Source organism: Ovis canadensis, chromosome 7 (genome assembly GCF_042477335.2).
Source record: "Ovis canadensis isolate MfBH-ARS-UI-01 breed Bighorn chromosome 7, ARS-UI_OviCan_v2, whole genome shotgun sequence".
In the NCBI taxonomy this organism is placed as follows: Eukaryota; Metazoa; Chordata; class Mammalia; order Artiodactyla; family Bovidae; genus Ovis; species Ovis canadensis.
Window position 1 is genome coordinate 29,463,985 of NC_091251.1, and position 22,178 is coordinate 29,486,162.

General features: G+C 53.6%; 1 protein-coding gene across 8 annotated transcripts in view; it reads right to left on the bottom strand.

The window, feature by feature from the left end:
• The window catches only part of TLE3 (TLE family member 3, transcriptional corepressor), a 49,227-nt gene that overhangs the window by 19,344 nt on the left and 7,705 nt on the right, over nucleotides 1–22,178 (bottom strand). For 4 of the 8 annotated variants that reach the window (XM_069597665.1, XM_069597663.1, XM_069597664.1 and 1 more), the window contains exons 5-6: nucleotides 7,161–7,223; nucleotides 4,597–4,701 (exon numbers count right to left, since the gene is read on the bottom strand). In XM_069597665.1, coding sequence (XP_069453766.1) covers nucleotides 4,597–4,701; nucleotides 7,161–7,223 — 168 coding nt within the window. The remainder of the gene's footprint in view (nucleotides 1–4,596; nucleotides 4,702–7,160; nucleotides 7,224–22,178) is intronic. The other 4 variants (XM_069597670.1, XM_069597667.1, XM_069597668.1 and 1 more) reach the window with 1 other exon arrangement.

Here is a 22,178-nt window from a genome sequence, read left to right on the forward strand (position 1 = left end):
TGTCTCTGACTTCAGAGGACGAGGGGAGGAAACACAGCAACATCCGAGTGGGAGGGTGACGGGGTTCTCAACCGGGGAGAAACGGGATCGAGCCCCCATCCGAGGCGGCACTGGGCTCACCTCTGCAGCTGCCTGTCTCCAGCTTCCACTGTCCCCTCTAAGACCAGGATCTCTCTGTCCATGAAGTGAAAGAAGTCAACAATCCCCCTCAATCCCCCAACCAGGGGGCAAGGCCCCTCACGAGCGCCCCCTCCTCATGCCGGAACAGCAGCCTGTCAGAGACACATCCCGGGGGCAGGCGTGTGTCCCTGCCCTCCTCATGGGTGCCAAGTGCCCAGATCCTGGGCTCAGAACACAGGGCTACTCACTCACAGGGCACGCTGATGGGGAGGCCCTTGCTGGCCGAGTCTGTGTAACTGGGCTGTGCACATCATGCTTCATGCCTCTGCTACCTGATTTAAGGCTTCGCTTCTCAGGTTCATGATTTGGGTTAAACCTAGCAAAGTAGGCTAAGCCTTCCCAGGGCCGAGACCCACTGAGGACGTCCTAGCTGTATGAGATGGAGACTCCTCGCCTCCCGGGGGAGAGGAGAGCAGCCCCGACCTCTGCCTGGTCCTTCTACTTCTTGCCCACAGAAGTGGCCCCCCAGCTCCAGGTGAAATTGTGCCTCTGTGCTCTACTACAGCTGGGAGGGCTCACAGCAATGCTGTTACTCCATTTCCCAAACAGGGACAGGCTCAGAGGGGTGAAATGACTCTGCGAAGCCAAAGAGACCAGGGCCAGAACTCAAGCCCAGCGTGACTTTTCTCTACCATGGCCCCCGGCTGAGAGAAAAGGATGCATTCATTCTAAGGCTCCCTTTCTACACCCCCTGTCAACCAAACCCAGTTCATCAGCTTTGTGAGGGAATGCAAGAACCTCAGGACTGGCTTCAGCACACTCTGTGCAATTTGTGACAAGCTACAACCTCCCTCTTCCTCACCCCACCCCTACCTAACCTGAAAAAAAAAGTAACCACCACCAAGGACCCACTGTATAGCACAGGGATGGCTGCTCAATATTCTATAATAACCTATGGGGAAAGAGTTTGAACAAGAAGAGATACATGTGTATGTATAACCGAATCACTGCTATACACTCGAAACTAACGTAACACTGAAAATCAACTATACTCCAGCACAGAAAGAAAACCCATCAACACTTTATAATATCTCTTCCACTAATAATTTTCAAGGGAACACAGCCCAAATTGTCAGTAGGCAAGTGGGGTGAGCTGGCCACTTGACTCGAAGAGCTGACTCACTGGAAAAGACCCTGATGCTGAGAAAGATTGAGGGCAAGATAAGGGGGTGGCAGAGGATGAGATGTTTAGATAACATCACTGACTTCAATGGACATGACCGAGCAAACTCCAGGGGATAGTGAAGCACAGGGAAGCCTGGTGTGCTGCAGGCCATGGGTTCGCAAAGAGCTGGACGTGATTGAGCAACTGAACAGCAGCAAGTGGGGTGCGCACCTCTCCACCCGCAGGACCTGGAGCCACTGGAGCAAACCGAAACGTGAGCTCTGGAAGTGGTGGGTACCATCAGCTCACTGCGTCTAATCTGCCTAGGGAGACCTTTTGCAAGTTGCTGACCAAGGGATAAAACTCTGCCCCCCGCCACGATGCCCAGCAATCTTTTGACTGTGTAAGGATCCCCTAATGACCTGGATCCAAGAAGAGAGGGTGTGGATCAGGTCTGCAGTAACTGGGTTTCGTAGGCCCTTCACGAGCACACACACACCTTCAGGCCTGCCTTCCCCAGATGGACATGAGTTCCCAGTGGCCCCGCAGACCAACAAGCCTGGGCCTCCGTCAGTCCCTCCATCCCCTCTCACCTCACACCAAGTTGATGCTAGACCCTGGCCTCTCTCACCTGGAGGGGAGACCCTAGAAATCCTCTAACCTGTGTGATAAACATGCCCCTCACTGCAGGTACGCCAGTGATCAGGCTTGCCAGATACCTGATCTCTCACCTCTCTCTGATATAAGCCAAGGCACGAAGGCAGAATCCTTCCACCCCATGCCCAAGAGAGCCCCAGACGACCAACTTTAGCGGGACATCATTCGACACTTGCCCAGCCCTTCACCTTTCCACAGATGGAGTAACAGGCCTGGAGGAACTAGGTGACTTGCACGAGCCACCCAGCTCCCAGATCAGGAGGCCGGGCCACTCCTTCCCGCAGAGGGGCAAATCCAGCTGTGCCATGGGGCAGGCACCAGCTGCCATCAGGGCCTCCAGGGCCCTCCCTTCCCTGCCCCTTACTGCTGAGGCAGGACTCCAGGCCCCTCCCCACCTTCCTCTCCATCACTTTCCTGAGTCAGCCGGCCACAAGCCCACTCTCCCTCTCCCTCCTTCGCGGGATGCCCCGGCTCGAGAGCCTGTCCGTAATTCCTGCCTTGTGAGGCTCTGTCAGGCGCAGCGATTAGACGGCTGCCTGCTTAATGACAGGGCGACGGCTGCGTTCACTCAGAGCTGAAGAAGCAATTACCTCGAAAATGGGGGTCACAGGCCCCACTCGTTGGCTTTAATTGAATTCCAATATCTGCCTCGAGCTGCCTTGACCTAACGTGTAGCTTCCTAAATACTCCTTGAAGGAAGCAAAGCTAATCCAAGCAGTGCTTCTTCCCAATTCCACTCTTTCTTAGAACTTAAAAAAAAAAAAAAAAAAACACACACTATTTTCATAAGAGGATTTTAATTCCAAAGGGGGAGTTCGGGGAGGGGAAGAGGGGACCCCACTGTGGCCACGGCAGGGGTGGGAGGGCCGGGCCTACAGTACGGGTGGGGGCAAGGAGCTGGGAGAGGAGAAACTTCAGAGAAGGCACTTCCCACCCTGAGCCCTTGCCCACCACTCCCAGCACGGCCATCTAGCTGTGAACTGACCACTGAGGAGGACACTGGCCCCACACCAGGGCCGGACTGGGCAGAAGGTGGCAGGGGAGGAGCCCTGAGCTGAAAGCCAGCCTGGGGCGTCTGGCCTGACTTTGCTCCTGAACCCTGTGTGACTGGCTGTCACTCCCAGCCTCTATAAAGCAAGGGCATCAGTTGAATCAGTCGCTCTCTACCTCGGGCCCTTTCATGCACTGCCCCCGGGTCCCCCACTGGGACATTTTGCAATGTCTGGAAACATTGTGGGGTGTCACAACTGTGTGTGGAGGTCACCAGCATCCAGTGGGTGGAGACCAGGGCTGCTGCTGAACGCCCTCCCATGCATCCTCACAAAGCACCCGGCCTCAAAGTTCATGAGCCTAGAGGCTGCAGGATCCTGGGCTGGGTGGTTTCCGAGGAGACTTCAAACTGTACAATATTATGGTTTTCCTGCTGGGAGCTCTGCCTCCCAGATCACTGGCTAGAAACAGTTACCACCCACTCATGTTCTCCTTCCCGGCCTCCCCTCCGCTCCTCCTGCACAGCAGGTGAGGGTCTGCCCCTCTCCCAGCACTGCCAGGATTTAGACCAGGCTAGCTGCCCTGCCCAGCCCCCCCACAGGCAACTCAGGCCAGAAGGATGGAAGCCCATAACCATCACGGGTGCCACTGACATGACGAAGGGTGAGGATCCACCAGCATCACTCTGTCTCTCCGACCCTGCTCTCCCAGCAGTCCTGGCCCAAAGAGGTGAGCTGGTTCACCCCTGTCCTGTAACAGATGCAGAAACCAGGGTGCGAGGAAAAGACGGGATCTGCCTGAGGTCACACAGAGAAAAAGTGGAACTAGAACAGAGGGCCCCAGGTTTCTCCGCAGAATCAAGAGCCCAGTGACATCATTCATCCCAGCAAGCCAGAACGTTCTGCACCTTTAATTCCACCTTGAAATAATGACTGTACTTAAGGACAAGAAGAGGACTGAAGACCAATCAAAGGGCTAGAAAGACCCTAGCCAACCTGTCTACTGCTTCCCAAGCCAGACTATGGTTCAGAATGATCTGGAAAAAACACAAAAACACAGATTCCCAGTCCCACCCCAGACTGATGGAAAAGAATTCTGAGGGGGGTGCCCTGGAATGTATATTGTCCAAAAGTCCCTTTGGGGATGCACACTCAGTGAGGGAGACCTGGCCAGGGGTCCTGGCTGGACTTCACACAGGTCCCTGATGGATGCTCAGCCAGGCAGCTCAGCGCACAGGCCAGCAAGGCCCAGACCCGAAAGCCACAGCACGCTTCACAGCACAGAGCAGCAGAGACAGCTCTGACCTCAGGAGGCCAAAGAGGGGCAGATCTGTGCCAGGGAAGGGACAGGCCCCCAGGGAGGTGGGAGACATCAGGCTGGCCGCCAAGGTGACCCCAGAGCCCACCCCTTCTCTGTTGGAGACACCAAAAGCCGGTAGGATGGGGCGGATGGATTTAGAGGTGGATTAGGGTTGGGTCAGATACCCCTTTAATCTGGGGACTGGGAGGCAACTGGGGAGCCATGGGGGAAGGTATCTAGGTGGGTCCAAGCCCATGAGATGCTGGGAGCACTGGAGCCCTGGGGCCGCCATTCTTTGAGGCCAGCTGAGGTCAGGGTCTGTCTCTGGTTATGGTAAATGAGAGGAATAAAAGGGCTATACACACGGTGAGAGGCAGACTGGGGAGTCCACGTACCCCGATGATGGCGTTCAGCTCTGTCATGGTGACCTGCTTGGCTCGCTCCACCGCCTGCGCCACCTGCTGCTGGTGCTGGAGGGGCAAGGTCAGGGTCAGAGGTGGCCTTCCCCGCCCAGGAGGCATGGGGTGCGGGGGCCGCATGGGACAGGCGGGGTCAGACCACACGGGACAGGCAGGGTCAGAGGCGGAGGCCTTCCCCACCCAGGGAGGCATTGGGGTGCGGGGGCCACATGGTCCCTGCCCAAGGGGGCATAGGGTGCAGGGGCCACCCAGGACAGGCAGGGTCAGAGGAGGCATGGGGTGCGGAGGCCACATGGGACAGGCAGCATCAGAGGAGGCATGGGGTGCGGGGGCCACATGGACAGGCAGGGTCAGAGGAGGCATGGGGTGCGGGGGCCACATGGGACAGGCAGCATCAGAGAAGGCATGGGGTGCGGGGGCCACATGGACAGGCAGGGTCAGAGGAGGCATGGGGTGCGGGGGCCACATGGACAGGCAGGGTCAGAGGAGGCATGGGGTGCGGGGGCCACATGGACAGGCAGGGTCAGAGGAGGCATGGGGTCCGGGGGCCACATGGGACAGGCAGCATCAGAGAAGGCATGGGGTGCGGGGGCCACATGGACAGGCAGGGTCAGAGGAGGCATGGGGTGCGGGGGCCACATGGACAGGCAGGGTCAGAGGAGGCATGGGGTGCGGGGGCCACATGGACAGGCAGGGTCAGAGGAGGCATGGGGTGCGGGGGCCACATGGACAGGCAGGGTCAGAGGAGGCATGGGGTGCGGGGGCCACATGGACAGGCAGCATCAGAGAAGGCATGGGGTGCGGGGGCCACATGGACAGGCAGGGTCAGAGGAGGCATGGGGTGCGGGGGCCACATGGACAGGCAGGGTCAGAGGAGGCATGGGGTGCGGGGGCCACATGGACAGGCAGGGTCAGAGGAGGCATGGGGTGCGGGGGCCACATGGACAGGCAGGGTCAGAGGTGGCATGGGGTGCGGGGGCCACATGGACAGGCAGGGTCAGAGGTGGCGGCCTTCGCTGCCCAAGGAGGCATGGGGTGCGGGGGCCACGTGGGACAGGCCGGGCCACAGTCCTAACAGGAGGCAGGCCAGGGCCACTAACCAAAACAGGACATGGGGGATGGGGAGCCCTTTTTACAATGAGCACGTATTACTTTTGTAATGAAAACGTCCCATAATTTTAAGTTAATATAAACGAGCCAAAAGATGGTAATCTGTCAACTGTCGCCCTCTACCACTGGAAACAAAATCTTTATCCGAGGCCTCCGAGAAAGAGCTGGACATCAGACGATGCTGCTGCATGACTATTCCGTTTCTAGATGCAGTGACAATATTGTCGTCCATGCAATAGGAAGGTGTCCTGTTTTTAGGAGAGGCAGCCTGACTAGGGAGAATGCTGTGAGTTTTCAGGATGTTTGCAACTCCATTCGAAGGGTTCAGAAGAAAAGTACATGTACCTATACTCAACCTGTATCTGTCTAAACAGAACAAACCAAAAAAGTACGTGTCTAAATAGAGGGCAAACACGGCACAATGAACCCTGATCTAAGCTACGGCCTCGGGTGATGCCGCGTGAGGCAGGCTCGCCAGCTACTCCAGGGTGGGACGCTGATGGTGGGGAGGCTAGGGGACAGCTCTGTACCGTCCATTCAGCTTTGCTATGAACCTCAGAGCGCTCTAAAAAATTAAGTCTATTTTTTTAAAAAAAAACTTTTTTTAGAGCATTCATTCCCTTCAGCCTTGGGGCAGTACTGGCTTCATAAGGCAGTTGTCTCCCCTAGTGGGCTACCAGACACGAGGGCATCACTTACATCCTGCTTTTACAGGAATTCAAACAGGTAGGGGTCAGCACTCCCGCTCAAGAGACCTAGCACCCAGGAGGGAGTGCAGGTGGTCTCAGCCCCGGAGGAGGCCTGGAGGGCAGGCCTGCCCAGGCTGCAGTGAGCTCTACGGGCCCCTCTCGGCAGCCCACCCGTCTGCCCTGCACCAAGGGGCCTCTTTGGAGAGGGTTTTCTCCTACTGCCCACCAGTCTAGCACTGTCTCAGGTGGGGGCTGAGGGGGTCTCCTGGAAAGAGCACTTAGAAGACGACGTGACTGACTCGGCCGTCCTTCTGATGAGTCAGAACCTTTGGGTGAGTGGTTCCCCCCACAGGGTCTGGCTCCTGGCACTGACTGGGCATGCTTCCTTGCTCTTAGATGTCTCCAGCAGTGGGTGCTGGGACATGGGGAAGCTGAGGCTGGGAATGCTGGCTTGGATGGGCCGAAGGGTGGGAACGGGAAGAGGCAGAGATACCCACTGCCTACTGTGGGCTCCATCACAGGCCGGGACCCTCCTCCTGGGGCTCAGGCAGAAGCAGGGATCAGCTTCCACCAGAAGAAGGAGCAAACGGCCTCTCTGATATGCCAGAGACGGTTGTGTAAAATCCCAGGTTGTCAACTTCTGTCCACATGAACAGATGGACAGGGGCCGCTCTGGCAAGGCACAGAAGACAAAGCAAAAGAAGGTCTTACCTCTTGTGACAGGAAAGGCATGATCTGTGCTAAAATCGTGTTCAGCCTCTTCGCAATCTCTGTCTGCAAAGGGAAAGAGACTGCGTGAGGCTCAGGCAAACAAATCAAGTCGCCGAAATGTCAGATTGTGGAAGGGCAACCCCCTCCACCCCCCAACCCCCGCCAAACCACAGGCCCTCGACAGGCTCTGTCCTTCCACCCTCTATGGACCTCCTGCCAGGAGGCCTCGCTGAATCCACAGCGTGAAGCAATTCCTTCCAACTCCCTCCAACCAACCCAATTTCCAGGAGCTCCAATTTCCTATCAGAGGTGGTCTCCGTGTTTGGTTCAGAGTATAAGTTCGCCTCCTCTGGAATGGAAGCCCTAACCAAAACAATGCAAAGCTAAACAGGAACCACCCCCATACCACCCACTGCGGCGAAACCTTTCACAAGAGCGACGCAGCGCAGTGAGAAGGAACTGCTTTGCCCAGTGGCCCCACGGGCAACTGCAATTCAGACTCTCAGACGCCCAGACCCATCAGGAGGTGGTGGAGGACCCTGGACGCATGTGCCAAGTGCCCCCTGGGGCCAGCCTCACGCCCAGTGATGTGCCGCTGAGAGGGTTTCCCTCACTCCCACTTCCCACTGCTGCCTCTCCCTCCGCAGACCAATCCCTCGCCCTTCCAGCGCTGTCCAGCCAGAAATCCCACCATCGACGCTTCCTTCTGGGGAGATCAAGCCTTGCCTTCTCTAAGATGCTGCTCGGGACGTAACTATCGGAACCCTAGCCCTTCATCTAAGCTGCTCACAGAAAGGCAGATCAATTCTCTGCCCCACCCCTAACACTCCAGAAAAGATCACAATCAGAAAAACATCAACTGGGGGCTTCCCTGGTAGTCCAGCGGCTAAGACTCTGCACTCAAAATACAAGGGGCCAAGATCCATCTCTGGTGAGGGAACTAGATGCCACATGCTGCAAGGAAGACTGAAGGTCCTGCGTGTTGCAGCTAACATCTGTCATGGCCAAATAAGTAAGTATTAAAAAAATAAAAAAGAAGGAAGAAAAAATCAACTGTTTTTGCCATCCGTCTATGTGAGCCATCTCAAATGAAGAATGGTTTTAAAAAAGAAAAAAGAGTGGGGCTAAATGGTTAACAGTCCAGATAGGAAGGCTGAGGACCACTGACAGACACGTCTCAGAAGTGCCTCTCTTATCTCATTCTGAATCCCAAGGCTGCCGGGACTGAGGTCCCAGAGCTGGCTTCAGAGCTCTCATCAGCACATAGCAATCTTTGAGAGACAAAACCATGACAACAGCCTTTAAAAATCTGTGATCAGCTGCATGTCAAATGACTCCGGATGAGAAACCCTTGTGCATTTAAAGTAAAAGCAATGCTGTCTGAAGGCTTACAAGCAGACCCTGGCCCTACGGAGAATTTGTGGTGCCAGCACCCCTACTACCCCAACCCCCCACCACAACCCGTCCCCAGCCACTGGTGAAGATGCCTCTGGGTGGTGAAGAGACGGATCTCAGGCTAGCAGTCTGTGGGCTTTTGTGGGCCCACATCCCGGGGCTGCTGGCTGCAGTGCAGGTTCCAACACAGACCCCTTGTCCAGAGCAGCAAGGGCTCCTGGGTGGGGGTCACAGATCACAGCTCTCTCCTGGAACACTCTAGATTGGGCACTGGGGGTAAAAGCCAAGTCTTTGGTGCGAAAGACTGTCCCTCATATCCTGGACCAACCAGTGCCAATAATGGTCCTATTTCCAAACTCATCCTTGGCTGAGTTCCAAGGGAGGGACTCACAGCCACATCTGTACTTCTGGGGTTTACTTCAGCAAGGACACTGTACAGGAGGGCTTGTCGCAGCATCAGTGCCATCCACATATGTGCTCAGCTGTGTCCGACTCTGTGTGACCCCACGGACTACAGCCCGCCAGGCTCCTCTTGTTCACAGGATTTCCCAGGCAAGAATACTGGAGTGGGTTGCCATTTCCTCCTCCAGGGGATCTTCCCGACCCAGGGATCGAGCCTGAGTCTCCTGCACTGCAGGTGGATTCTTCAGCACTGAGCCACCTGAGACACCACGCTACACACATTTGGGGCCAGAGAAAACTCTGCTGGGTGGGGCTGTTCCGGGCACTGTAGAGTTTTTAGCAGCAGCCCTGGCCTCTGCCCACTAGATGCCCATCATTCATACTTATAAGTCTCCTGGGACAATTACTAACTATTGTATAAATTATTAATCTAGGTAAGTGGAAAGAGTTCTAGTCCAAAACAGGGTCCCTTCTCATTTCTTTCCACTTTTTCTTCTCCCACATTGACTGATAGTGGGAAAGGGCGATGAAATATAAGCGTCAGAACTGTATATGTCAGGAATTCTAGAAACAATCAGCTCAGTCCAAACCTGTATAGAACAACATAATCACTCACCTGTCACATGTTTCTGTGCCAAGTAAGACTAGAAAGTTTTATTTAAAATACAAAGCAAAGAGAAATCAACAAAATAAATCATCCTTACCAATGAGCTGAGGGAGCTCACTGGTCCTATGTCTCTTACCTCAAATGACTGGCTTAGCAGAGGCTGGTACATGACAGATGCCCAGTAAAATCTAGAGACAAAAGAATCTCACTGGCTTCCCTGCATGTGTGTTTCAAGACGTCATATTACAGTGTCCCCTGGCTGGGGATGTGGGCCTACTTCAGTGTGGGCAGCATTAGGGGGAGGGGCAGTAGTGGACAAAGTGCTGACCTACAACCGGGAGATGGAGTGGGCAGCAGCTCAAGCAGTGGTCAAGCCGAACCAGTCACAAGGCACCCAGCGGGTCCCTAGCTGCCGCCCGCTCCTCAGCCAGGAAGGCAGGCGGCAAGCTCGGAACCTTCCCCGTCACTTTGGCCCACTGTAGGTCTTACCATCTCTGGGGTGATTATCAAGGAGTCCTGTGTGTGCATGCTAAGTCACTTTAGTCGTGCCTGGCTCTTTGTGACACTTTGGATTGTAGCCCAGCAGGCTCCTCTCTGTCCATTGGATTCTCCAGGCAAGAATGCTGGAGTGGGTTGCCATGCCTTCCCCCAGGGGATCTTCCCCGACCCAGGGATTGAACCTAGGTCTCCTCCACCTCCTGCATCAGCAGGCAGATGCTTTACACTATCGCCACCTCGGAAGCCCATAAAGGAGTCCTAGCTGTTGCTTACTTCTTCTAGCAAACAGGTCAAGTGTCAAGACTTTGGTAGGTGAAGGGACAAAAGAAAAAGCAGCCAGCCAGCCTTCCCCTTCCCCGCACCTTCTAGCAAACGTGTGGCCACAGGCTGCCTCCAGGTGGAATCTTCCCTGGCAGGGCCTGGTCCAGAGGCCAGCATCCTCTGGTTATGAGGAACAACCTGCTGGGATTCATGTAGCTCCAACTGGTTCCAGGCTTGGCATCCAGGCTACAAGATGACCACAGTTGGGTCGCTCCGAGCAAGTCCCCTCTCATCTCTCCTTTCCACCACGGGGAACAGTTCTTGCCTCCACAAGTCAACCAAGAGTCAGCAGAACAAGATACAGAATATTCCAGAGGCTTGGGATATCAGCCTTCAGGCTCTCTCCTGGGGCCCAGACTCAATGAACAGCAGCTTCGCTGAGAGGCAGGATGGACTCTGGTCCATCATGGGTCAGGACTACATAGGGTTGAGGGGGAGGCGAGGTAGGTAGTGTCACCCTTGGTCCCTGTTCTTGGGTCTGGGGATTTCTTTCTGGGGGGAAGTGGGGGTGGAGAAAGTATGCACACCCCATCCCTCCCAGCTGGGACTGTCCCCTGCCACGGGCAGCACCACCCTCCTGGTCTCCCAAATGGAAGCAGGAATTGAGCCTTGGTCATCTCTAAACCGGTGGCTCGGTGGTAAAGAATCCTCCTGCAATGCAGGAGACAAGGGAGAAGAGGGTTCCATTCCTGGGCTGGGAAGATCCCCAGGAGGAAACAGCACCCCATTCCAGTCTTCTTGCCTGGGAAATCCCATGGACAGAGGAGCCTGGCAGCTACAATCCACGGGGTTGCAAAGAGTCAGACACGACTGTGCAACTAAGCACACAGACCAATCCAAACCCGAGTTCAGCATACAGCAGAGGGTCAAAGAATGAACAGGAAAACTGTTCCCTAAATGACTTTAATTTTTTAATGTTTATTTTTTTGAGGGTGGTGACTGAGGATAGGAAGCTCTGCAAATAGAAAGTTGGCCTGACAGAACCACTCTTAACAACAACAATAATAATAGCTAACATCTACAGATCCAGCTGTTCTGAGCATTTTACATGTGTGAGCTCACAAGAACCCTTTAGGGAAGGCACTTCCTATAAATCTCCAGTTTTCAGATGGAGAAACTGACGCCTGGCAATTAAGCAACTTCACTAAACGACTTCCTACCAAGAAGCCAAATTTCGACATTTTGAGAGAGCTCAGAGAAGCATTTTTGAAAGAAAAACTACTGTCAGGGTTAATAATTGACAGCAGTTCCGAATAGAACAGCTGTTAAAACAGCATTTGATCCAATTCAAACAAGCTCTAAACATCGCTTCCAAGAAAGGAAAGAAAAAAAGAATCAAGATGTGTGACTTTAACAATCAGGACAGGTCACAAATCACAAACGAGAACTAGAGCCTACGTTGGAGAAGTCCTGGCAATGCCGGGCATCCCATTATCAATATGGCAGCTGGGGCTCATGGGGTAGACCTCTACCCTTCCCTCCATCTTGGCCTCAGCAAAGCCTCTGCTCCAAGTCAGAGCCTTGGAGGGGAACCTGGGAGGAGGATGCCAGGCAGCTGGAGGATGGCTTCCTTTGGAAAAAGGTGTTTGGGGAACCTGGTGCTGCCTTTGAAAGTTTCTTTTCAAGTGTGGTTCAAAGAAGGCAGCTTTGCTGGTGGAAAAACATCATTCCTCAGAAGGAACTAATCTACTCAACACAGAGAAGCGTACGCAGAGATCCTGCGAAATCCGGAGTCTGTGCTCCCAACTGGCTCCGGCTGCGGGAGGAACATCTGCCCCGCGTCTCCATCGAGACTGTTAAGCAAATAAATGTCGGAACACAGGATAGTAGGGGGCGAGTGTAATTTCCCCAAGAGCTGTCTGCTCAGCGTGCCTTAGGAACTCCCATTCACACAATCATCTCCTCACTGTAGCAGGATCTCGGAGCAGCCTGCTATAAACAGAGGGCTTTCTCAAAGTACACTGCTCCAGTCACACCCGGCCACTCACGTTTGCTGCAGTTCCCATCCCTCTGACCTTTGACCCAGGACACTGAAGGGAGCCGGAACCTGCCCTCGGCCCACACCCTCAGCAGCCTCTTGCTCCTGGCCTGCAGCCTTCAGCCAGCCTTTGGCTTGTCTTTTTTTTAAATTTATTTAAATGCCTGCTCAAGAAACAACCGACAGCCACTTCCCCAAGACTCACTCTCTGGTATTTAAACTGCCCGGTAGGATCAGGTCTAGAAAATGCAGACTTCATTCTAACCTCAGCCAAATACAAACAAGGAGAGAGAGGAACCTGACTGCTTTAGAGTTCTGAACCCTGAGCCACACAGAAATGACCTGCATGGATTTGGGCAAGTCCCTTCCCTCATCTGGGCTTCAACTTAATTGTCTGCAAAACAGGGGGATGATAACAAGATCCAAGAGCCTTCGTTTAGAGTCTGAGAATACTAAACGCTCCCAAGTTCCTCTGTGACACAGGGATTCCTCCAGAAAGCTCAGAAAAGTAGAGCCGAGCATGAGTTTAAATGATGAGCAAAGAGGCAAGCCACCTTGAAATGTGGATGGACCTCGAAATGTGGATGCATGCTGGGTGGTGTGGGCGAGACTGGGGCTGGCTGGGGCTTGGTGCTCGCGACCAGTCTTAATGGCACGCGAACCATTCAAGTGTGTCCATCAGACAAACTGCCAACAACAGTCACAGAGCGGGCAAAAGCAGGGATGTCCTATCCTACCTGCGAGTGTGTAGCTGCTCCTGTCTGGGTTCTTTCCATGATTCACAAGGAGCTGCAGCCAGCCAGGAAAGGGCCCGTCAAGGTGTTTCATTCAGCAGGAAGAAACCACTGCCTCTCTGTGAGGCAGCCAAGGGGCCGCTCCCAGGTTCCTGCGTTAGCTTCTAAAACAAGGACTTCTTCACCGGACAACCATGCAGGCTCTTGGAAAGAGCTGTGTGATTCTGGAGATGCGTTTGTGGATGTGTGTGAGAAAGATGAGCTGAGGAAAAGATATCTACGTGAGACACTGAGTTATATTCCAAGCCGCGTGGAATGCTGGCTTGCTCGCCAGCTCCGTGTCTGACAAGCCATGTGACCTCTGAAAAGTCACACCCTGGTGGCTAGGCCTCTTGAAGCATGTATGTCTGAGGCGGCCACTTCAGTCTGCTCTGAGGTTCTTGAATTTGAATCAGGTTTTACCTAGCTCTCTGACACACGTCCTGGGGTGTTCAAAGTGAGTCTATCTCACCTTGAAGTAACATCACAGGGGCAGAGGGAGAGATTGGAGGCCGCGCAGAAGGCAGAAGCGCCAGCAGCCAGGTGCCACAGTCACCCAGCAATCAAATATTATAAGATTCCAGAACAATGCAGCCGAGCAATTTTACCTTAAAATATCCCACTGCATTTCCTAGGCAATTCTAAATTGATAGGCCCTCGATTATTGGACTACAAGATGAAATTCCTTGCCAGGCAGTTTCTCCTCGGACCAAACTCAGAGAGCACGGAAATGAAATAAGTGGGTGTTTTATCACCAGAGAGAAGGAAGTCCAGGGAGGGATGAGGCCTCCAGCAAAAGCCAGGGCAGGGCTCCCAGGCCCTGCTCCATCCCTACCATGTACAGGCTCAGTGAGAGAACAGTTCCAGGGTATCTTTAAGAAGGGGGTGAATAAATGACCCACTTAGCAGCCAGGGAGATAATGACCCCTGCTCCTGGAGGGGCTGGGGAGGTTTACATCACAGATCACTCAATGATAGGTGAGCCTCCTTAAAGGCCCTTTTAGCACTGACATATTGATCAAATTATATATAACTACAACGCCATTAAATATTTATGCTTCCGAGGAAGCCTGCTGAATTCTTTATGCCGGGAGGGCTTGGAACAAGAAAAGGCCCAGCCCTGGGATGACCCTGAGGATCTGTCTCCTGGGGGAGGGCAGGGATGCTGCTGGAGGCTGGCCTCTGACACTGGCCCCCACGCCCTTCACAGAGTAAGGATGGCAGCCCTCACCTGGCAAGGGCAGATGAAAGGTGAGGGAATCTTGGGGCCTAGGTGTGACATGACCCTGCTGTGTGCTCCACTGAAAGGAGTCTCACCTTCCTTTTGTGTGTTCACCAGAAGCCTTAGACACTTTCTGCCAAGAGTCCAGGGAGGAAGGGAACTGGGAACAGTGATGCTTTGAGGAAGTGAGGGAGTGGAGCGGGGTGGTGGTGGGCCACTAACCCTGGAAAGAGCTGGCAATGCGATGTCTGGAGACCTGCATGCCTGGCCCAGGTGTGTCCTGCGCTAGGACCTCAGCTTCTGTTGCATAAATGAGGCAGATTTGGGTTCAAGATAATGTTCAGTGCTCTCAAAACCAAACAGTGCTGCGTGCAAGTGAGTACCCTGTCCTGGAGAGCATTCAACTCCAACCCTACAGACACATGGGGGTGGACACCACTCCATGGGAGGGACCTGGAAATTTGACAGCCAAGTCCCTCTCTGCCTCTAAGACTTTCATTTCTCAGACTCTCAGTTTCTATCCACCACCGGGCTTCCTATTAACAAGATCCAATAATCTTTAAATATTTGTTCGCTTTAATTTCTTGGTTTCTAAAACACATTAAACTCTGCCCGCCTCCCACCCCCACTCCAGGGAATGGTCCTCAAAGAGCCTGCTTGTATAGATGAAACAGGGCAAGTCTTTTCAAATTACAGCTTCTCCCAACACTGTCCATTCATCCCAGGCACGACCAACCCACCAACCCCCTCCCCATCTCTCCCTCCCCTCCCCATCTCTCCCTCCCTCCCCTCAGATAACCCCAGGCCCCCTCCCCCACCTTCCCAGACTCCATTGGCCAACTCCTGCCAGGAGGAAAAATTCTCAATTCATCCCAGTGGGGTTGCCATGGCAACCCCCAGCCACCTAATCCCCCTTGGAACATTATGCAAATCTCCCTTTGCCCCTCAACAGGCTGTAAAAGTCACATTACCCTTGCAGAGGCAGCTCGTTAAATTTTGGGGGTCTCCCTGTAAGGTCAGTGCTACAAATGAAGCATTGGCTATGAATTTTAAGGATGGGGCTTTCTGGGAAACCTGGGGGGCAGGAAGGGGAAAGCAGGATGTCAGAGTATTCCTTAACAGACTGTCTGTGGGCAGAAACAGCCCCATTTTACCCTCACCACCAAGTTCACAACCCAAGAACAAGTCCTCTTCCTAGTTTAAAAGTATCAGAGGGGCCTTGCTTCCCCAGACAAAGATGGCAGGGCTGGTGGCATTTCATAGGCCGTAAAAGTCAAGATCAGGTATTTCGGAACTTGTTTATATGATCGGCTCCCTCTCGGGCTGGCCTCCTCCCAAATCGCCAGCACATTCAACATCTCACTTTACAGATGAAGAAAACAGCCCAGAGAGGGCCTGGCTGCCCAAGGTCACACAGCAAGGCAGGGGCCCTAGAGCCAGACTTCCCCCTCCTCCACCGCGGGTTCTTGAGCAGGGCAGCTTTGGCTCCCCTGGGGACATCTGGCAGTGTCTAGAGACATTCTGGGGTGTCACAGCTGAAGTGGTGCCACTGGAATCAGGAGGCAGAGCAATGCTGCTAAACATCCCAGGACAACCCCACCACAAAGAATCATCTGACCCCCAAATGCCAACAGTGCCCAGGGCGAGAAACCCTGGTCTACGCATCACTGACGCTTACATTTCACTGAATTCTTAAAATCTCTGTCTGAGGACTTCTCAACACTGGAATTGAAGCCCTGACGCACAGGTGGGTCTGGAGGTGGGCCAGCGGGCAGACCACAAAAGACCACACTTTGCTGTGGCCTCTGGATAAAGATCACTGGTCCAAATGAAACGAGCCTAGTTTCCAGTTCTGAACCCGCCCCTGGTCGACCGTGAGACCACAAGTCAGTCACTTAAACTTGAAACACCCGTGTTCCTACTGTGAGATGGGGCTTCAGGTGTCTACACGGTAGGGCTGGCATGGTGGAGCCAACCAGTCACAAATGAGAAAGGGCTCTGGGAAGTCTTACAACGTTAGCAACACCAAGGCCTTGGCAGCTCCAGGGACTGTCCCGTTGTGAGAAGCCCTTGTTGAGGTCTCCCCACACACAAAGGAGTCAATACATCATCTCACATCACCCTCACAACACTATACACGCACAGGCCCATCTATGATGCCGCCGGCCACTCGAGGCTAGTGAATGTTCACTAAAGTTCAACTCGAAACTCAGTTCCTCGGTCACAGCAGACACACTCCAAGGCTCAAGAGCCCCATGCGGCTGGTGGCCGCCATACTGAACAATAAGACAGACATTTCCATGACTGCAGAAAGTTCTACCAGGCAACACTGCTCTAAAGGTAGGCAGGCATCCTCATCACCTCTGTTACAAATTCAAGTTCACAGAGGACAAATGGGCCACCAAGTTACACAGCCAGCAGACCCTGATTGAGGACTCAAACCTAAGTATGTCTGACTCCAAAGTCTGATTCTTAGCCACCAGGTCTGGCCAGTTTCCAGATCCTGATACTCTGCCCCTAACTTCTCAGGATCCCCTCTTTGAGAACCAACTGACTTCTGATGACGAAACTCTGATTCCACCGGCACCTTTGTGAAAAAGGCTTTATCAATAACCTATCACCTGGAGGTCTGGGAAAGGCCCAATATTCCTGTAGAGCCAGATGACTGAGAAAGGGATGTGGTCAGAGGGACAGAGAGAGAGCCAGGGAAAGGTGGTCCTTTGAGAAGGAGGGGGTAGGAATCAGGTAAGAGATGAGAAACCAAAAAATGGATAACACAGGGACTTCCTGGTAGTCCAGCGGCTAAGACTCCAAGCTCCAATGAAGGGAGCCTGTGTTCCATCTCTGGTGAGGGACCTAGATCCCACAGGCCACAACTAAGTCCCAGCACAGACAAATTAAATTAAAAAAGAAAAAAAGGGCTAAGAGAGATGATCACACACACACAACCACCTTAAGGGATCCCTGCAGACTGAGCTCCATGGTGCCACACACACTTCCCAGGTGACACGGCCAGAGTCAAGCCAACAGGGGGAGCACCCTGGCAAGGGCAGGGTGCCTCTCTGGGGTTCTAATGCTCCTCATTTCGGGCTGGCTTCGTAGAGAGCTGTTTCCCTGGGATGAAGTGGGAGGCCCCGGGAGACAGGGTCCCTGACCTCAGTCCCTCCAGAGTCACACCCTAGGACTCCTGCTCTTAGGCCAAGCGAGAAGACGCCAGTCTGCAGGCCTCTCCACGGGTGATGGAGCTCTGAGGAAGAGTCCCTGTCTCTTCTCAGAGGAAGAGTTTAAGGAGATGCTAAAGCACCCACTGACCAATCAGGCCCCGGCCAGCTCACCACCTCCATCTGCCTCATCTCATCTGTATGTCTTCCCACCAGCCCATTCAGCCCCTCACTCTAGACCATTTGGTATCACCTGCAGCTTCTCCACAGGGCCACACAGAGTTGGACATGACTGAAGTGACTTTAGCAGACACACGTAGCTTCTCCCAGGCCCGTGAGGCGGCCCGACATCTTCCTGGGCAGGAAGTCTGACAGAGCCTGTACCCAGCCCCACCTCAGCTGGAGGACAGACTCCTGTCCTGGTTCCCCAGTCTACGCTAAACTGCCTTGCTCCTCCCCAGCAGATATCACCACTGATTCCCAAACCATCTGCCAAGATGTTGTTTCAAACCAGGAGAAGAACAGATCTGTTAAGGGCTCTCCTTTAAGAAGCCCTGGGAGACTGGGTAAGGGGCCCCTCCTCCAACCCTTCGTCACACCATCCTCACCTACTGGCTGGCTGGTGAAGGCATTTAAAACCAAAGAAAGCCTCCCCAGCTGACCAGGCAGGAAGAATCCCCTCCCCTGCCCCTTGTTGCATAGAGTTGGAGAGAACTCTATTTGTGTTTGAGGGAAGACATAGCCTTCCAGTGCAAACTAAGAAGTTCTCATTCGGAATTAAAAGAAAAAAAAAAGTCGAAGAGCTGTGAACAATGGTTATCAAGGATTTAAAAGGGCAATGAGATAAGGCCCCAGCACTTGGAACTCCAGGCCCATATAGATAGCTAAGGCATGACAAGCATCACTGACTAAGTTACCTCCAAGCCATTAACCCTTGCTTCCTGCTGCTCATGTCCTCCTATAATCTAAATCCAGCATGCTTTCCCGGCTCTTCCCCATTCCTTATCCCCTCATACCTCTGCTTTATCATCTTTCCCCAAGTATCTGGTTCTTCACCCCTCTCCTTTCTTCCCCTTTCACACTGTCCTGTCATGTGAAGGGGAGGTGGGGGGAAGCGCGTAAGCCTATTAAAGACACATTAAAATACAGGTTTATTACACATATTTCTTAAGCCTGGCAACATTCCCAGAAGGTCAGTGATATTACAAAGGGTCAGGGAGCGGCCCCCCAAAACTGGAATGTAACAGTCCTGGTCTGTGCCTGCTTGTGCGTGCTCAGTTGCTAAGTCATGTCTGAGTCTTTGCAACCCCATGGACTGTAGCCCATCACGTGAAAGTCGCTGTCGTGTCCAACTATTTGTGACCCCATGGACTACACAGTTGATGGGATTCCCCAGATCAGAATACGAGAGTGGGTAGCCAGTCCCTCCTCCAGGGGATACTCCGTACCCAGGAATCGAATTGGGCTCTCCTGCACTGCAGGCGGATTCTTTACCAACTGAGCAATGAGGGAAGCCCTATAGCCCGCCAGGCCCCTTCTCTAACCACAGGATTTCCCAGGCAAGAATACCGGAGTGGGTTGCCATTTCCTCCTCCAGGGGACCTTTCTAACCCAGGGATCGAACCGGGGTCTCCTGCATTGCAGGCAGATTCTTTCCCTGGCCTGAGCCACCAGGGAAGCCCAACAGTCCGAGTCCCCCACAAAATACACACCGTGCACCCACAATGGGCTCAGAAGCCTCTGTGAACACAAAATGGTCTTGTCCCTCACCCTGCTCACAGACTCACTGCTGCTCCACACGCTCCCCTCCCACCCCAGCCCCAGCTTAGGAACACAGCCTGGTGGCACCCTGAAGCATACAGGTCATCTTCACACCCCAGGCCTTTCCTGACACGCTCTGACGCTTTCCTCCTGGTATGTCTGTCCTGGACCCACATGCCTGTGAGTTTAGGTTTCTAAGACAAAAACGTCTTATCTGCTTTGCAAACAAGTGCTCCGCAAATACGAAAGCCTGTATTATTATAGTCTCTAACTATAGATCAGAATTTTCACTGTCTTCGATAAAGGCTTTCTCTTGGCAGTGTCTAGAGGTGGCAGCAGCTGCCCCAGTATCCCACCCGTGTCCCTCGCGTGGCAGGTGAACAAAATGGGGCCCCTCTAAGGAGACAAGGCCACGGCCACAGCCAGACTCAACCCCAACAGGGCTCCCTGGTCATCTCAGCCCCACTGCTAGGAACTCTGTTCTTCCTTCACCCTGTAATGGGTCAGGGAAGGTTTTGGTTATAGCAGTGAAGGGAACCCCTTCTCAAAAGTCTACTGCACCATCAAAGTCATGATGTCGGTGGGGTGAAGTGGAAGGAGGTATTTGTTCTCAGGCAGAATCTTCAGGGCTGAGTCAATGGGTCCCCCTGTTAATCCCTGAAGCTGGGATGAATGTCCCCTGCAGAAGGCAGGTCCCTGCCCTACTCATCCTCATGATTTCCTGAGGGACCTCTGTACAGAAGGGCCTCCTAGAATCTCCTTTCAAGGGCTTAGAGGGTTCTAATCTGACTCCCCAAAAGCCAACCCCTTTCTCCCTCAGGTGGCCTCTGCCTGCTCATCCACGGTAACAAGGTGACATCTTGGAAGCCTGCCCCACTCCACCCTCACGCTCACCAGGCAACATCCTTACCCACCGAAGAACTCTGTATCACTGCTGGGGAGAACTGCAACCCCCCCCCCATTACCTCCTCCAGAAGACCCTCAGGGGAGGCCCCCACCCCCCCTCCACCGCATACCCCACAGGCTGCCTGCAGTGGGTGGCACCCCAGACCTTACTTCTGCAGCGGCAGGAAATCCCCCCTTCCCTAAGTTTCTCCTTAGCCTCAACTTGAGAGGGAACATTTCTTTTGAAAGGCAAGAGGAAAAAAAAAACAAAAGCCAAGGGAGAAAAGCAAAGAGAGAAGGGGAGAGAACGCATCTTGGCTGTGAGTCTCGGAGAGCATTTGTTGAAAACAAGATATTGTCCCTTTAAGCATATAAAAACAAGGCCCTTGAGCGCGCGGTTCTCACTCTGGTACACAATTATGGGTGCTTTCAGCTGTCTAGCACTACTTCAAGTGCTCTCTTAAACCAGACTGTCAATGGCATGTTGAAAGCTATTTTGCTGGCTTGCTATCATTAATAGCAAAGTGGAGAGCTGGGCTGATGAGAATTAAATATGGGGGAGGGGGCGGGTCATAACCAGTCATTACAGAATTACCAATATGAGCGAGAAGACAATGCCACTTTGGGGGATAAAGTTCAAACCAGCAGATGATGGTGGGGTAGCCAGCAGGGGAGGGAGACAGACTGCAGGGAGCGGCCCCCACCTCCCCCCAGCCCGGCAGATGGACGCGGGCCAGCCTTGGAGAGCCATCTGGGGACGAGGAGCCACAGAGCAGTGAGTGTGAGCGCCGAGAGGCCTTGGGGATCACTTCGCTGCAACATGTCACCACCTCGCCTCCCGCCCCAAGTGGTGTCCCTCCTCCCCTCCCCCGGGCCGGTTCCCAAGACTTGCAGACTTGTGGCTCCGGGACACCACATAGCGCTGTGTTTCCAAGGGCTGCTGCCACCGCCAGAGGAGCCTCCGGGCGCGCCTGCCTAATGAACACGGCCCTCGCTTTAAGACTCAGCTCAGGTAACAGTCCTGAGCCCACCGGTGTAGTCTTCTCTGACCCGACTCCCCTTTCCCAGGAAGAATGAGCTGCTCTGTCCCCCGGGGCTCCTCCCATGACACTGGCCCGGTTAGCACTTACCTCACTGCATTGCAATGACTTATTTAGATGCCTGACTCCCCAGAGGAGGGAAGGGTGTCTGTGAAACCAGCCCTAGCCCACACCCAGCACATCCCAGGCCCCTAATACCCGTTTTGGGAATCAGTCCAACCCCCTCATTTGACTGATGAAGAACCTGGATGCTGAGCCAGAGGAGGAAGTAGGAGGAAGCCCCGCAAGAGCAACCCCCCCTCCTCCTACTCACAAGGCTGGGGGAATGGGAATTCCACCCTCTGACACCACAGTAATCCTGGGCAAAGAAAAAGCAATGTGTTTACCGGGCACCTATTATGTGCAAAGCACACATAGGAGACCTCAACAGAGGGGCTCCCCACAGATACTGAGACTTCGTGCATGCAGACCAGTGGGACACCCCACTGAGGTCTGGCCTGGAACACCTTTCCCTGGTATCCCAGGACTTTGTACAAATGAGATGAAAAACATCTTCCCCACACAGGAAGAAAAAGGGAATCCATCCTTTGACTGACTTACTTCAACAACAAAAAGGAAAAAAAGGATCTCTGACACAAGACTAGCCCCTTCCTGTATGAGGGAAAAGAGGAAGCCACAGACAGAAAGAGGAGCTCCTGGTCCAGCAGGATTCATGAAGAGTCTTCAATAAGGAGCCAGGTCCTCATCTGGGACCAGTTCCCATGATTGGTGGGGACCACGTGCCCATCTCCCAGATCATTTCAATAATAGCGTGGATAAGAAGGAAAAGAGCCAGAAAGCACACAGACCCTCACTCTGACGGCTCCACAAACAAGAAGCAATAGTGTCCAGAGACGGCAGCCTTGAGGGTCCAGGGTGCAGGTTCTTCCTAGGTGGACAGGACAGGGTGAAGGGAGCTTTCAACTTGGTGGACCC